Source organism: Echeneis naucrates, chromosome 3 (genome assembly GCF_900963305.1).
Source record: "Echeneis naucrates chromosome 3, fEcheNa1.1, whole genome shotgun sequence".
Lineage (NCBI taxonomy): Eukaryota > Metazoa > Chordata > Actinopteri > Carangiformes > Echeneidae > Echeneis > Echeneis naucrates.
The window spans coordinates 7,215,678-7,232,803 of NC_042513.1; the positions used below are offsets into that span (position 1 = coordinate 7,215,678).

A 17,126-nucleotide genomic window follows, 5' to 3' on the forward strand; every position below is an offset into this window, starting at 1 on the left:
GCTGAATCCCCAAGGAGTCTTGATAAAATAGACCCCAAACTCAGTTTAAGTTTCATCCAAATTTCAGATTCTCCTTAATTTTGTTTCCTCACTAACAGATACTAGACAACTGTGACCCCTGACTGCCGGCCTGTGCTCAAACTTAGTTTTCAAATTAATACAGTTTGTGTTAGATAATGTAACTCATCATACAACATGACACACCTTTAATGTTTTCCCACTGATTTCCTCATTCTACTGTAGCTGCTTTCTAACACAAATTCAAGCCAGGTAAGCTTCAGCGTGTGCAGAAATGCAGAATTACAGAAGTTGCTCTTTTTACTTGCATGTAACCCTTTTGTCAAATCCTGACAATAAGAAAAGTAGTAATGGCTGCTGAAATCTTGGTTTTCTAACATTTCGCCACCAGGATGAAGTTTAGTTGTAGGGAAAGGATTTGGAGCTCTTTATGAGTCAAACAAACTCCAAAAGGTGGTCATTTTAGTGCAAAAATATTTATTTAGCTTATTCCCAGCAGCTGTGAAGTCAAACTTATTTACACCTTTTACACCACGTTTTGCTTATAACTTATTCACGCTGATGTAAAAATCCATCAATCAATCAATAAAACGTCATACAATACAAGAAACAGACGTGCACCACAGCACAGCAACACTCCACATCGACTTCCAATTACACAATAAAAGGTTGTCGAACCACTGACTGTAGTGCTTAGGTTGACGAAGCAGCGAAACGTTGAGAAAAAGGTGCATTATCATTATATATGAGAGCTGCATGTTTATTACCCTTTACCTTCATTCAAAGCCACCATTAACTTGAAACCTTGAAATAGTTAGCTTAACCTATAAACAGTTTGTGCAGCCTCTTAGGACACCGTGCAGGTGGACGACTTGGGCGGCTGCTCAAGGATGGATTCACGTCGCAGGTCGTCAGGCAAAGCACCACCCTGACCCCACACTGTGAGCTCAGCAAAGATCCCCGTCTCGATCATCTCCTCCTGCCAGGGGATGGAGACGTTCCCTGAGGCAAAGTCGCCAAAAAAAGCCTTGTCTTTGTCTTCCAGCTGCACACCTTTGACTGTGGAGAAGGCCCCGACCGCATCGATGTCCTTTGCGTAAACTATCTTAGAGTCTGGCACAAAAGGGGGAGGAAGGATCCCTGAGGAGACAGAGCACGGAAAGATGCACATCACGCACTTTCTCATGGAGCCGGTCTTTTTCCTGCCTTCTTAAACATAACCTACCACAGCAAAGACAGACAGTGCTGACTAATCCCAAAGTCCCAGTCTGGTTGTTTCTTGACCGCTGTAAATTTAGTGGCCTTTTATCTTATTTTGTTTTATTTTATATTTATATTTTTTTATTTTCCAGAAAGCAAAACAGAAGATGTGGTGGCAGTCAAGTTGTTATTCTTTTTCTCATGTATTGTCCAATAAGAGTCCATAGGGCACCTAGACCATTGTCATAGTCTTTGAGGGTTGAAACTGTACTCTCCATTGAAAGTAAATCCAGGATGTCCTTTAACCAGTTCTAACCAATACGTTGTGTATTTCAACTGTGTGTATTTTCTCATCTATTTCCCAATATACACAGAGAATTGCAGAATATAGACATTCAATATAGTCTTAAAAACATTTATTATCTCAGCCCAAAAATGTTTAACCACTGGGCAGGACCACAATAAGTGCCCAGCAGTACCAAGCCTACCACAGCCATGCCAACACAGTTCAGAAGCATTTGGATCTTTTTTTTTTTTTTTTTATTATAAGCCCTGTGTATAATTATCTGGCACAGTTGGACATAGATGTTGAACGTTTCAATATGAAGTCTCATTGATCTGAAGTGAGGGACGAGCCATTGGCACCTTCCCATTGTAGTTTAGGGACCGTGCTATCAGGGAGGGATAAGCTTCATATCCTATATACACTTGAGAGAGTTCCTCGCCCATTAGCAGTTTACCATCAAGGATTCTTGCAGATCCCAAAACAATTCTCTTCGATATTAGTTTTTTAAAGATGGATCTCAGCTGTAGGTATTGTAGAAATGCAGAGTTATTCAAACCAATCTCATCAAATGGTATGATATTTCCATCCCTTACAGTCTGCCCCAGCTGGGAGACATTGTGATGTTGCCAACTGCTCTCTGCCAGTATTTTACCACCAGCAGTTAACAGTGGATTATTCCATATTGGGCAGGATGGTAGAGACACTCCATTTATAAACAGTCCATATAAACAGTCTTTTATGAATTTACAATTTCACAAGAAATTTAACTAACACATTATTTCATTTAAAATCACACTTTGGATAGTACGATAATGACTTCATAGAAGTCGATTTATTATATTCAGATATGGCCCTCTCCTCCATCCACTCCCAGCTACCTACTGCATATTGATTGATCCTAACCCTGGAAATCTGGCATTGTATGCTAAATAATAAAGATGAGCATCTGAAACACCCAGTCCTCCTTTGTTTCTAGGCATAGCCAACTTTTTACAGTTGATTCTCGGCTTTTTATCACGCCATAGAAAGCTTGTAAATAATTTGTCAATTTCCTTGAACCATTGCTGGGGAAACTAATGGTATGGCTGATATGAGAAAGGAAAGTCTGGGCAGGAGGTTCATCTTTATTACCTCTGCTCTTCCCCATAGCGATAAAGGCAGGACTGCCCATGTCTTTATATCTTCAATAGCTTTCAACATACTAAGGCCAGTTAAATCTTACTGATGTTTATTCCAAGATACTTTAAAACTTGAGGTTTCCACACAAAAGGTGCAGAGCCAATGTGTGCTACAAAGGTATGGTGATTAAGAGGAATAGCCTCACTCTTTAACTCTTATATCCTGATAGATTACCAAACTTTTCTCGAAGTTTTAACAGATGTGGTTTCAGTATGTTGGCTTAGATAATGTTAATAAAATGTCGTCAGCATAAAGGTTGGCTTTAAAATCATATTCACTCAAATTGATACCAGTTATATTTTTATTTGCTTGTAATGGCACAGGCCAGTGGCTCTAGTGCTAAAATAAAAGTCTTTATGATCTGAAGAGTTGAAAGGGATGAGATATCACACCATTTGTTTTAACATGAGCAGTTGGTTGATAATACATTGCCTTGATCCACTGCATACATATTGGGCCAAAACCAAAGTTGGTTGATGCATGAAATAAAACAGGCCATTCTATTCTATCGAAGGCTTTTTCAGCATCCAGCGTGTTGAGGCTCTTGATATCACATGGAGGAGTCTCCTCATATTATTGGAGGCAAACCGACCTGGTCCAGATGTACCAGTGTGGGGATTACCTTTTCCAGGTGTGTTGCAAAAATCTTGACAAATAACTTATAATCATTATTTAAAAGACTTCAGAAATTATTCATTTGTGTATGATCTTTTCCTGGCTTTGGGATAGAAGAAATTATATCAGATTGCATAGTCATTAGCATTGACTGTTTAGAGATAACATCATTATAGAGAATAGTGATAAATGAGGGCGAGTGTGTTCTGAAAACTTTTACAAAACTCTATACTGTAGCCACCTTCATCTGGGGTTTTCCCAGATGAGAGCGCTTTAATTTCAGATTGTACCTCTGTATACAGAACACATCTCCAGTTTCTCCCTTTCTTCAGTCTTTAGAGTGGACAGAGGTATGTCCTCAGAGAAATTATTCATGTCCTCCTCATTAGTGTTCTAGAAATATTGTGTTTGTTATTGCAGCTTGTTGGTTTGAGCTTGGATTATTTCATTACCTCATGCTATTTTTTTTTTAGGCTCCTCCTCTTATGTTTCTTATATTTGGTTTTAGCTTGTTCTTCTGCTCTATTTCCTTGTGGAATCCCACTATTATGGCTTTTAGATCATCCAGTGTTTATAGACTCCATGTCCTGAGTGGTGTGGATAAAGCACTTTGAATAGCTTTCTTCTGGAAAGGCGCTACACATACTTTCTTTGGTTTGCTTTCTTTGATGAAATGTGAAGGCTGGGATTCAGCACTTAATGGTTAACCTGTTTCTGATCACCAGGATATTTTATAAAATAGCTGAAAAACCTACATATTCTCTACAAGATGGCTGAGTCTATATATATATATATATATGTATATATACATATATATATATAACCACAGAGATTTGTAAACAGAAACAACACAAATTAGTGACAGAAATATAGATCAAAATTGTTATATGACATTAAATATTTATTAGTAAAAGAGCAGCAATCACGGTCGGAAAAACAACCTTGCTCCTCTAGATCATGCTACAATGAGTCACCTTCAGTCATTGATCTATCTCAGTAGCCTGGTGACATCATCAAACAACCACACAACTGAGCAAAATGCTGCTGGGTGCATAGACGCATTGGCTATCAACCGCCAAGAAGTTCAAACTTGGAAAAAGAGAGAAAACTAAATTATGACGCAAAATGTTTTTCACAAGTAAAACCAAAAACTTTTCATAACCTTGAAATAGTCTATCGTCATTTTGGGATCTCTTTGGTCAAACGTGAGAACCTGATGAAGAAACTGCACCTTAAAAGCTTGTATTGTTGTTTAAAATTGCTACATTCTTGTTGGTTACATATTTATTTGGAAAATTTAGAATTTTGAAGAATTTAAAATTCTAAATTTTAAATTCTGTTTTGAGGACACTGAGATTCAGATATAATTTCCAGTAGCAACATTTGTATTGAAGCAATAAAAGTGCAGCATGTGAACTGAAACTACAAAAGGAAACATTGGTTTCTGTCTGCCACTGACCTGCATTCAGTTTCCTCCAGTTGATCTTGCTGAAGAAGGGATGTGCCCTGAGCTCATCGCAGGATCCATTCTTGAAGCCGAGCCGGTCGCACGCCTCTTTGCAAAGCAGACCTTCACAGATGGAGCGGGAATTCTCGCTGAACTTCTCTGGGTAGGTTACTGGCTCATTCAGAATACGCTTCTTCACCACCTTGTTCTCAACCTTCAGACAAAAGGATGAATCTCCTATTTAAAATCTCACCTTGTCACAGACCAGGCTGATCGTGCACAATCATCTGAATACTACCACAATACCCCTTTAAATCCTCAGTGAAGAAAATATCCACAATCACATACTGAAGGCGAGACTAATGCGTAATGCAATAACATTTGTAAACCAAAGAGTGGCGCAATCAGCGCTTCAGCTCTCACAGCAGTATCAGCACTAGGCCACAATTAATGTTAAGGAATAAAACCTAGAAGACTGTTAGTGTATTGTTACTCAGCGATGATAAAGGCCAATGCAACATCACGTGACTAAGGGAGATAAGCGATGAGGACTGTAGAGAAAGAAATGAGTGACATGGAATGAAAAGAAACAAAGAACACATCATTGAAGCATTCAGTGAAACCAGTCTGTCTACCTTCTCTCCTCGGGACCTAAAAGGTCCCTTGGCAGCCAGAAACTCATACAGAGTGACACCCAGAGTGAAGTAATCCACAGAGTAGTCGTACTCTTCTCCTTTCAGCAGCTCTGGGGCCATGAAACCTGAAGGACAGAGCTAATGTGAAAAATAACCACCTACATGTTACTATATTTCAATACAGCATGATGTGTTTCTCCCAACACTAAAATTATTTTGAACAACTCTACTGTTCAGGACTAAGACTACAAATATAACCAGGTGGTTTCACTTATGAAAGCCCCTTTGATGGTGCAAAACAAATAAATACATTGAAAAAATTCCTTTGTTAGGCAACTATGTTTCCTTTTGTTTTAGAAAAAAATAGATAATGCAATGATGGCAGATTTGCAATTTTACACATACATTGTCATGATCATTGTAAGATCATATTCTGATGTTGTTATGAGTGTCGATTCTATTTTAGGATACAAATCAGTCTGTTCAGTCTTTAATTATAAAATGTCAGCATAATTTAATTTCACTCCATCAGGTAACTCCGGTAAGAAAAGTAATGGCAGCTATGGCATATACATTAACAGCATGTACGGGACAAGGTTTAACTACGGAGGGAGGAAGGTAAAAACTGTGGATTTCGTGGATTTGGGTCCATAAATGCTGCTATAGGAATAACTTTAACCATAGAAATGGCAGTGTGGTGAGCAGTTTTGGCCTGTACCTGGAGTCCCAGCGTATCCTTTGATTTTGAACTGATCCTCAGCAAGCTCCACGGCCAGACCAAGGTCAGAGATACGGACGTTACCTGTGAGAGCAAACAGCACGGCAATGTCAAGAGCTGTGCACGTCACAGATACCAATGTTGACCTCCACTCCACGTCTCTGATTCATCAACCTGGAGTGGAGCGATAGTTCAGAAATGCCCCTGTGTTTAATTTAAGACATAGTGTGTACTTTAAGTGGCTCGTTCTGTATGAAGAATTAGAGATATTCTTAAAGTCAAGGTGAAGGCCTATTATTTGATTAGGGAATAGGAAACATGTTGAAGTGTTATAAAGGAACACTATATTGCTTTAGATTGTTTTTTTTATATATAATGTATTATAGTATATATAATATAAGTATGAAGTTGGAGTTAGGACACAGCTAACTGAGCGCAAAGACCTGAAGCAAGGGGGCCACAGCTAACCTGGTTCTGTTCAATACTCCACTCAATTCCTGCGACTTTGTTTTTAAACAAACAGGACATGACCGGCTAAAGTGAGTAACAGCAGAATGTGTTTTTTATTTATTTAGTCATGCTCGCTGCTTCCTGTCTTTAGATTATGGTGATATGGGCATCTTGAAAAGAGAATGAAAAAGACAACTTGCTGAAATATGTATTAAATATTCTTATAGCATAAATATCACTGGACTATAATTCCCTCCAAGATGTACCAAAACTGTCTGGAAATGATCAGCATCTGTCAAGTCACATTAAAGTCATATGAATAAAGATCAGCGCAACGGTGGGAAACCTGGACCAAGACTATCCAACCTTGATTATCCAGGAGCACATTCTCTGGTTTGAGGTCTCTGTAGATGATCCTCTTCTGGTGCAGATGCTCCAGACCCTGGATGATCTGAGCAGCATAGTAACAGGACCGTGGCTCATCAAACCCAGGGTTGTTTTCATCCACATTATAAATGTGATACCTAGTGGTAGAATCAGACGGGACTAAAGTGGTGGGAGAAAATACATATGGGGTGTATGTTGTTTATACACACAATCTAGTTCCCTTTCAAAATGATTAAATGAAGTAATTTGGGGGATCTACAGTTTTTAAGGAGAACACCATTAGCTTCAGTTTCCCATGGCTGCCCTATGTGTTAATAAACAGAATAGTTAAAAGGACGTTAAAAGGACAACTAAATAAAGCAAACAATACAAATACATGATATTTGTCAGCGGTGTTTTATAACAGGCACTATTTTCTGACACTGACAGAAAATAATTAGGAGATTAATTGCTAACTAATATGATCATTTTAATAGTGTGCAAGTAGGCTTATACGACAAATAAACAAAGGCAAATTAGTTGCAAGGAAACAACAGGAAATAGGCCCTGACTGTGTCTACTTCTTTATTTGCTATTGGACTCCTGAGGCGTGACCGACAAGGCCACAAAACAGAAGCCCATGTGCACACAACCAAATGGCCAAGCCAACCAACTGAACAAATTTTATTTACACTTCGAAATTGTTCAGCCACAGTGACCGTCCTGCAGTTTTCGACACTCAGTAGTAATGTGAGTGAGGACAAATCAACATGCTGTCAGAGGATTTTAAAACCAGGCACACTGGGCTGGACATCATGTCAGCCTTTCTTCTCAAAACATTGGCGTTCACACCAGCTTGGCACAAACCTTTACAGCTCTCTACAAATACAAAATGCCAGAGCTCTGGAGGAAACCCATTATAGACCCAGTTCCTAAGAAAGACTGCATAGACTCATTATAGAGAAAGGCACTGAGGTGGCACCATCCCTCCATCACTACTAGTAACATATGAAAAAGTCCACAGCAAAAGTCATGCTTTGTCTATACAATGATGCAACTTGTCTCAAAGCACATGGAAAGTCTCGCTGCGTATATGAGAACACAGCCCCATATCTTTCTTAAAAAACTTTGGGTTGTGGGGGCTACCGGAGCCAATCTGAGCTCACACTGGGTGAGGGCAGGGTCACCAGTCCATCACAGGGCCAACACACAGAGACAGACAGAGACCAACAACCACTCAGACAATTTAGAGTCACCAGTTAACCCAAACATGATGTCTTTGGGTGGTGGGAGGAAACCCACACAGGCACGGGGAGAAAATGCAAACTCCACACATGAAGGCCCCAGGCCGGGAACTAAACCCACAACCTTCTTATTGTGGGACAACAATGCTAACCCCTTTTCCACCATGCTGCCCAACCCAATCACTACATAGTTAAATTCTCAGGTGATACTACGACACTGAGTCTACTCACTGATAACTCTGTGGACAGGTTTGTGGCCTGGTGTGATGCTCACCAACTGCAAATCCACACAAGAAAAACTGAAGATACTGTTAGACCCCAGATCAGGTACAGACCGGAGCCCTGTGGCCATAGGGGGATCTGATCAGGGGGAAGGGGACCAGCCCCATCCATCCATCTTCTACCGCTTTTCAGTTTCCGGGTTGCAGGGTGCTGGAACCAATCCCAACCAACGTTCCAGGTGAGAGGCGGGTTTACACCCTACTTTGGGGACCAAAGTAAAAAAAATAGCCAGGAGGAAAGAGAATAACGGGAGCAAGAGTGGTTGTCAGGCCAATTCCCAGAACAGGGTTTATTCACCACACCGGAGGCCAAAACAGCAACAACAATTGAAAAGAGAGAGCTTAAAGTGAGCCCTCTAGATAGGTAGGCTGAAAACTAAAGATACTAACAAAAACAGGTCACACTCTCCATGAGGAGAATAAAAAGAAAACCCAGGAGATGTCAGCTGAGTAGTACTCTGCTCCGGGGAGTGTCTCTCCTGCTCTGCTCTTCCACCTCAGCCTTTATACCCTGCCCAGGTGTGATGGCCTACAAGTGTGCACCACTGCAGAAGAGGAGGGAGACACACACACACACACACACCTGGAGGGAATACAGTGACACTTGGCAGGATCACCACAATCACACACATTCCTATGGCTCTGTAGCCGTAACACATGGTCAGTACATTGAATAGGTCCCCACATGGAAATACTTGGGGTGTATATTGATATTGATCTAAGCTGGGACACACAATTTTTTACTTCTCAACTCTGACAAAAATGAAGTTATTGTACTCGGCTCTGAGCACCTCAGAGACTTTGGCTTCCAGCTCCACTGTAAGAAACCTTGGAGTAACCAGGACATGTCCTTTGTCCCTCACATAAAATAAGTCAGTAGGGCAGCTTTCTTCCACCTGAGAAACATTAGGAAAATCAGAAACACCCTCTCAGGATGATGCAGAAAAATTAGTCCATGCATTTGTAACTTCTAGGCTGGACTACTGTAACTCATTACTATCTGGATGTCCAAACAAATCTCTGAAAGGCCTTCAGTTAATTCAGAACGCTGCTGCATGGATATTAACAGGAACTAGGAAAAGAGATTACATCCTGTGTTAGCTGCTTTTCATTGGCTGCTGGTAAAATACAGCGTAGAATTTAAAATCCTTCTGTTAACATATAAAGCTCTTAATGGCCAAGCTCCATCATATCTCAGAGAGCTCATAGTTCCTTACTGTCCTAGCAGGCCACTCCGCTCTCTAGATGGATGTTTACTTGTGGTTCCTAGAGTCTCCAAGAGTAAATCTGGAGGCAGATCTTTCATTTATCAGGCTCCTCTGATATGGAACCAACTCCCAGTATCGGTCCGGGGGGCGGACTCTTTAGCAATTTTGAAGACCAGGCTTAAAACCTTTTTGTATGACAGAGCTTATAGTTAAAAAGTTAAAGTCCTCTACTCTTCAGCTATGCTGCTATAGGCCTAGGCTGCTGGGGGAAGGACTGAGTATCTCTCTCTCTCTCTCTCTCTCTCTCTCTCTCTCTCTCTCTCTCTCTCTCTCGCCTGCTGCTCCCATATCTTCATGGAGTCTGTACTACAGCTCATCTCCATGAACTTCATGTAGCAACATGTTCCTGCCTACACCCCCCCCCCCCATGTCTCTCTCACTCTCTCTCTCTCTCTCTCTCCCTCCCTCGCTCAACCCAACCGGTCGTGGCAGATGACCGCCCCCCCCCCCTGAGCCTGGTTCTGCCCGAGGTTTCTGCCTCTTAAAGGAAGTTTTTCCTTGCCACTGTTGCCAAGTGCTTGCTCATCAGGGGATCTGTTGGGTCTCTTTAAATCATTTTATAAAGAGTTTGGTCTAGACCTGCTCTATATGTAAAGTGCCTTGATGTAACTTTGTTATGATTTGTAGCGATACAAATAAATCTGATTTGATTTGATTTGAATTGTTGGCAAATGCTTTGGTCAGAATGCATCAACACCTCAACAACCTATTTCCCTCAGACACCTTCACTGTTTGGTGTATGTAAAACCATACGTATGGTACGGTATGGTATAACCAGCAGGTTGGGCAACCTAAATCCAAGCAAAGATCCTGAGTCTGGCTAAGAAAGCAGGCAAGATCATGGTGTGAATATGTTCTTCTGAAGTCAGGGAGGAGGTGCAGGATCTCTCTATGTCCAAACACTCATTCATCCCTCACTCACTTCAACTCATTAATGAGCAAACTGAAATGGGCTAGACGTCGACAATAGGAGTGGATGTAAAGCTTTGATTTGCGTATTGTCTATTTATATACAGGTACAAATGTTTTTGCACACTCACGCTAGCTGCACATATATTTAGTTTCATTCTTATTTATATATTTCATATTGCGCATTCTGGTCTGTTTTTTTTTTCTTTTTTAGCTCTGTATGGTAGCAATCTCCCTTTGTGCAAGACAAAAATGTTCACCCAAGGGAGACAAATAAAGCAACCTTCACTCTTTGACCCTTGACTTTGAATGCCTTTCACACCAAAACAAATAAATCTAAATTGGAAGTTACAATGCATATCTCTGCAGCACATTAGTTTATAATTTTGGGTTGCCACATTACATAATTTCTGTAAAGCCTGAGTGGATATAGGATCAACGAAGCTACAACATGCTAATGTTGTTACAGCACATGCAGAATACCTAGAAATAACATATGTAGGAGATGTTGTGCCCCAGGTGTCACCCAATGAGAATGAAATCTCACCTCAGGTCTCCTCCGTTCATGATGGTCATGACCAGACACAATTCTGTTTTTGTCTGGAAAGCATACGCCAAAAAAACGATGAACCTGCTGTGAACTCGAGCCAGGATCCTCTTCTCTATCATTGCCCCCTTCAGGACAGGAAGCAACAGCAGATATGAAAAGATTTATGGTGAACTGTACTAAAGTAACAACATAACTTAAACAAACTGGGTGAAGCAAGTCTAAGTAGTTCCACCAGACTCAATGATTATAAGCTCTTATTATGCAACACTTCAGAAGTGGCTGCAAAGTAATTCAGTTATGGCGGAACATCCAGTTAAGGCTCTGTCTTGTGCTTGAATGCCCTGGTGCAGCAATTTTGGCAACAAAAATATTGATTAGTTACATAGGGGGTGGAAAGTCTGAGGCCTTCCTTCTGGTCTGGGGACTACCCACAGGATTAGAAAAGCCACTTCGGAGCTACTCTATTTGGAAACATGGTAGGATTGGCACTTTTTAAGAAGATCAATGTTTGTTTGCTAAAGGTTATATAAGCCAGATGTGCCTAGCATTGTCTTCAAGGCTCCATCTAATCACTGCCTGGTGTTGATATGTGGGAGTTACACAGACTTTGAATATCAGAGACAAATTAATTAATAACTCGTGTTTCCAAATTTCAACAACAGGACCAATTGATTATTGTTTGATGGCTCTGAGTTTTAGTCTTGTGTAGATCTTAATGCTTTCTTAAAAGACTTGTCATGATCTTTTCAATTACCTCATAGCCTTTTCGCTTCTTCAGCCTCTTTTTGTTGAGCTTTTTGCAGGCGTACAGTTTCCCCGTGGCCTTCATCTGACAGGCAGAGACTTCCCCGAAACCCCCTTTCCCCAACACACGAAAATCCACGAACCAATCCTCTCCCATGGGCTGCATCTCCAGCCACTTCCACTGCAGAAACCTTTTCAGATACATGCTTTCCAGGAAGAAAGTGTAAGGCACTTCCTTGAAAAAGTCCATCACACAGTCAATGGTTTCACTGAAAAGATCATCACTGGCATCTTGGTGTTTTTCCTTGACCTTTGTAATGCCATTTTCTCGTAGGAAGGGGCAGAAATACTTGGCATCAGGTTCCATGTACCAGGACAAAATCTTGCTTGCTTTCTTCACACGATCCCCATCCTCAGCCATGGTGTACTCCTCGATGTCCTTCCACAGACGGCAGGGACCTTTATACTCATTGTGCGAGTCCAGGAACTCTTGGAAGAGACGCTTTCCAATGGGCTGCTCCACACACACCGTCTGGAAGCCCAAGTCTAACGTCTCCCGCAGACCCTCGCACACTGTGATGTGAGGCAGCTTCAGGCGGGAGTGGTACTTCTTGTCCCGGTTGGATGCAGGAGTGGCGGTGCCATCAATGCTCCCTCGGGCAGAAATGTAGGCAGAGTTGGCCACCGCTGTTGTCAAACCACCAATATCCATGGTGAAACAGTAGAGACAGAAGGAAGAGAAAGAGAAATGGGAAAGATGCGGCAAAAGTTGCAGAGGAAAAGCAGTCACAGGGACAAACAAAGTGGACCACTGGAAATGAGCGCAGAGATGAGGAGATGGGAAAAAAAAGTGAAGGCAGCAGAGAAGATGATGAATGACTGAAAACCAGATAGGTGTTATCTGGATTTCTTCTTCCTCCAGTGATTCAGAAGCAGAGCGTATCATACATATGATCATCTGCCCGCTACAGAGAGGCACAGAGAGCCCAGCATTTCCTTCAATGACTCTCTCACTATCCATTCCCTTCCTCTTACACACATGCAGATCTCCCTGACTCATCACATTTCCTCAAGGGGATTTATCTGCTATGTAATGCGTTATCCTGTGTTGACCCATGTTCACACTGCGGATGAAGAGAAGGGAAAACATGAAAGATGCATGGTAAAGGAAGAACAGGAATTGAATGTGAGAAGGAGAGATGGAGGGGAGAGGGAGAAACGGTATGCATGTGGTGGGCTGGTAATGAAGCTGACCAAGAGAAAGTGGCACAATGGCCACTGTTACAGAAATAAAGAAGAAAAAAGACACGAAGGACACAAGACCAGGTGTTCACATCATTCAATACGCCATCCTAGACTTTTCTTGTCTTCATTCGTTTAAAAACTTGTTTCATTCTTTACAGCTCAAAACCTGAATTGACTCAGGAATGTTCACCGTATTAGTTTAGCAGCTTCATAACATTTGCTAAATAGTTTGGAAATTCCATTTTTTAAATGTCCTTTTTATTACAATCAGAAAAGTACTGGGTTTTGAGGCAAAATTGGCACTTCAGCAAGAACAGACTCTGACAAATGCAGCTTTTTGTTTATTTTTCTTTACACTTGTAAAAGGTGTGTTCAAGGTGATCCCTATGAAGTTCACCTGTTCACGCTGGCCCACCTCAGTTTCCCTCCACGCTGCCCGCCTTATCGTGACCTTATAAATAGTGAGCATGAGATAATGCATCCATCACACTCTGGGACGACATCCAGGGAGCAAGTATCAGTTTCTACTGTAACACAAAACTAGACAGGGGGACTGACACACAGCACACTCCTAAGGGGACTTTGTTGGGGAGGAACAGGAGAAAGGATAAAACAAATACCTCTATTTATTCTCTATCTTTGAGAAAAGAGTTGAGAGTTACAGTTGAGTGAAGTCAGTAGTGGATCCATCATGGCCACCTTGAAGGAGAAGAGGACCTGCGGGCAGCGATGTGAAGACTTTGGTCGTTTTGTCTGGAACTCTGATAATGGGACATTTATGGGGAGGACACCAGAGAAATGGGGTAGGAATAAAACAACAGCTTCATTAGCCATTGTCACAAGATGCTGAAGAAAACTTGGACAGAGCAGAAATACCTTTACCCTTCATATTATATAATATTTTATTCTGTAGGAATTGCTTAAAGTAGTCTACAAGTTATTTTTCATTCATTGGTAGTGAGGGTTTACTTGAGACGAGTGTTCTTGCAGGGAAGTTACGCTGATTGATTTATATTGTCAAGAGCTTCATGTCCTCACCATATGGCATCATTTTACATTGCTGGTGAACGACGCTGTCAGACATTGAGAAAAGAACCGTGTGACCATGTGAGGAATACTATACCAGTCCTTACATTTTAAACCCAAGCTGGTAAATTGGGTTAAATTGTATTTATATTATTATTTTTATCTGAAACAACTTAAAGAAAAAACAACAATATCAACATTAAGGTTTGTTCAAATCAAAGTTCATTGATGGATTAACTGAGGATTGAATGCTAAAATGAATTCTTGAAACAGTCACAGATCGATGTATAAAAGTTGTATATGTTCTAAATCGCATACACACACACACACACACACACACACACACACACACACAAAATCTAAGCCATACGTAATTCATATGTACCATTCTGCCCACCTTTCTGTCCTTTTACTATCACCACAGTGAAGTGTATGTTTGCAGAATATTGAGAAGGAGAGGTAAGCTGATGTAGTGAGATAAGGTGCAGTTATGTTTTGTTTGATCTTACATTCAGGTTAAATTGAGTGCACACTGACAGAGGACACTTTGACCTCTACAGACATACACATTTTCTACGGCACTTCTGTGCTTCTTCCTTTTTCACTGTCCTACAGGTGTGCAATGTAAAAATATGACAGACGTCTACCACCTTTACATTACCATATACTATTATCCATAACCGGGTACAGAAACATGTGCAACAGCTATTTCAAATGAGACATTTGACAGCATCAGAGGGGCTCAAACACAAAAAGGTGATACATCAATTAATAACTGATTAATTGTGTTAATGAAAAAAAAGTACTCCTCTCTCTTCTTCACAGTGTACATCAGTCTGTATTATGTTGCCTTCTACGTGGTGATGACGGCCCTCTTTTCTTTGGCCATCTATGTGCTCATGTACACCTTAAGCCCATATGCTCCTGACTACCAGGACCGGCTAAAATCTCCAGGTAAAACAACAATACAAGAAGCAGACACAGTAATGAATTCAACGTCACAGCCTCTTGACCAGCTCTCTGTTTGATTGCTCAGGGGTGATGGTGTGGCCTGACACTTACGGAGAGGAGGTGATTGAAATCAGCTACAACACATCAGACAAGAAGAGCTGGATGAAGATGTCCACCATCCTTCATGAGTTTCTGGAGCGTTAGTATTTATTTGTTGGACGATTATCCCATATTTCATGTAATGAAATGCAAAAATGTCTTTCTTGCTCTCGCTTTCAGCCTACAATGACACCAAGCAGCTTGAATGTAACAACTATAACTGCACCAAGGGAAAGTACTTCATCCAGAAAACGTTCTCTGGCCCTCACCACACCAAGTGGGCATGTCCCTTCACACAAAGCATGCTGGGAGCTTGCTCAGGATTCACAGACCCAACTTTTGGCTACAACTGCAGCATGCCTTGTGTTGTCATTAAGATGAACAGGGTACATTTTATTACTAAATCCCTTTAATTAATTTGATACTGCAGTACTTAAAAAAAAAATTAAATCACGTTCAACAAAAACAGTAAATGTTCTGTTTTGCTTTTGCAGATCATTGACTTTTTGCCTTCTAATCAGACTGACTTTCCCCCATATGTCAACTGCACAATACTGGTGAGAAACAATTGCACATACTCATTTTGACAGTTTTAATATGTTTTAAAGATAGTTTTAATTCTTTCTCATTATGAAATTGTTCATTTAATCTATCTTCCTTGTTTGTATGTGTTGTTTTATAGGAAGGACAGAACAATGTGGACAAAATTGAGTATTTCCCTGACAGGGGAATTATGGATCTCTCATACTTCCCCTATTATGGAAAACTTGCACAGGTGAGCTAGAAAAACAGGAGCCTCTAGTAAGATACAGCTTGTTTGTGTTACTGAAATGTTCTCTTAAAATAAGACTGCATTTTGAACTCAACATGCATCACTTATGTTATTGTTGTTTAACATGATGTAATTTTCAGCAGAAATGTTAAAGCCATTAAGAAGGCTCAGTTATTATTACTGATCATTGTCAAAAGACAAATGATCCTTCATGATGTGTATAAGGGAAATCACAGGTAAAGTCGCAGCTGCCATAAACCTGCAGATCCCCAAGTTTAAAATGTGTTTGTGCCCATTTTTATCAAATCTTGCAAGGTAATTTTGTGTAATCTTTAGGCTCTGCGAGAAAATCAGGTGTTACCTCTAATATTCCAGTTTCACCCATTTAACCCATTTCTAAATTAACTAACTGTAGCATACAACATAAATAGTGTTCATACACTATTTTTTAATATTTCCTCAGCCTACTTATGTCAATCCGTTGGTGGCTGTTCGGTTCAGCCTGGTCAGAGAGAGGCACGCTAAGATCCAGTGTCGAGTGGTCTCTGACAAGATCAGCTATGAAAACTACCACGACCCCTACGAAGGAAAAGTCATCTTCTACCTCAAAGCAATGAAATGAGACAGAAAAAACAAGATGCTCAAAATATCCGATAATCATATCACCTTGTCAGGATTAAAGAAGGAGCAGGTGTCCACATATTATTATTGATTCTGTTAAATAACATATATGTTCATTTTAACCTTACAGTATAGGCCAATTTAAAACCCTGATGTTATTTTGTAAATGTGATTTGTCATGCTTTGCTGACTGATTTGTCAACTTTGTCTTTAAATAGAACAGTGAAATCTTTCAATTTGAAGGATGTGTGAAATGGAAAATTAATTTTCTAGACCAAAAATCTTTGCAGTTTGGCCTCATGAAATATTTTATATAGCTTACTGCTCAAGGGATTTTTTTTTAGCTTGTACAAGCACCATAAAACAAACTATCACTTATGAAAACTGATGCAGTGGACCTGTAAGGATCTACTCACAGTCTGCAGCCTATTAGTATCCCCGCTAATAGGATGATGTGATGATAAATCTGCTGACTGCATAGTTTCTGGGTTATCAGCTTACA

General features: G+C 40.5%; 2 protein-coding genes across 2 annotated transcripts; one reads left to right on the plus strand and one right to left on the minus strand.

Annotated features, from left to right (window-relative positions):
• Positions 1 to 865: 865 nt before the first annotated feature.
• grk1a (G protein-coupled receptor kinase 1 a) lies at positions 866 to 12,622 on the minus strand. The gene is made up of 7 exons (XM_029497683.1): positions 11,921 to 12,622; positions 11,164 to 11,291; positions 6,915 to 7,072; positions 6,099 to 6,182; positions 5,381 to 5,505; positions 4,758 to 4,959; positions 866 to 1,158 (listed from the first exon to the last, which is right to left on the minus strand). Exons 1-7 carry the CDS (start codon positions 12,620 to 12,622, stop codon positions 866 to 868), a joined length of 1,692 nt encoding a protein of 563 aa, XP_029353543.1.
• Positions 12,623 to 13,846: 1,224 nt separating this feature from the next.
• On the plus strand, positions 13,847 to 16,625 carry LOC115041457 (potassium-transporting ATPase subunit beta). The gene is made up of 7 exons (XM_029498903.1): positions 13,847 to 13,958; positions 15,007 to 15,135; positions 15,218 to 15,331; positions 15,412 to 15,617; positions 15,726 to 15,788; positions 15,914 to 16,006; positions 16,467 to 16,625. The coding sequence occupies exons 1-7, from the start codon at positions 13,847 to 13,849 to the stop codon at positions 16,623 to 16,625; spliced, it is 876 nt and encodes a 291-aa protein (XP_029354763.1).
• Positions 16,626 to 17,126: the final 501 nt, after the last annotated feature.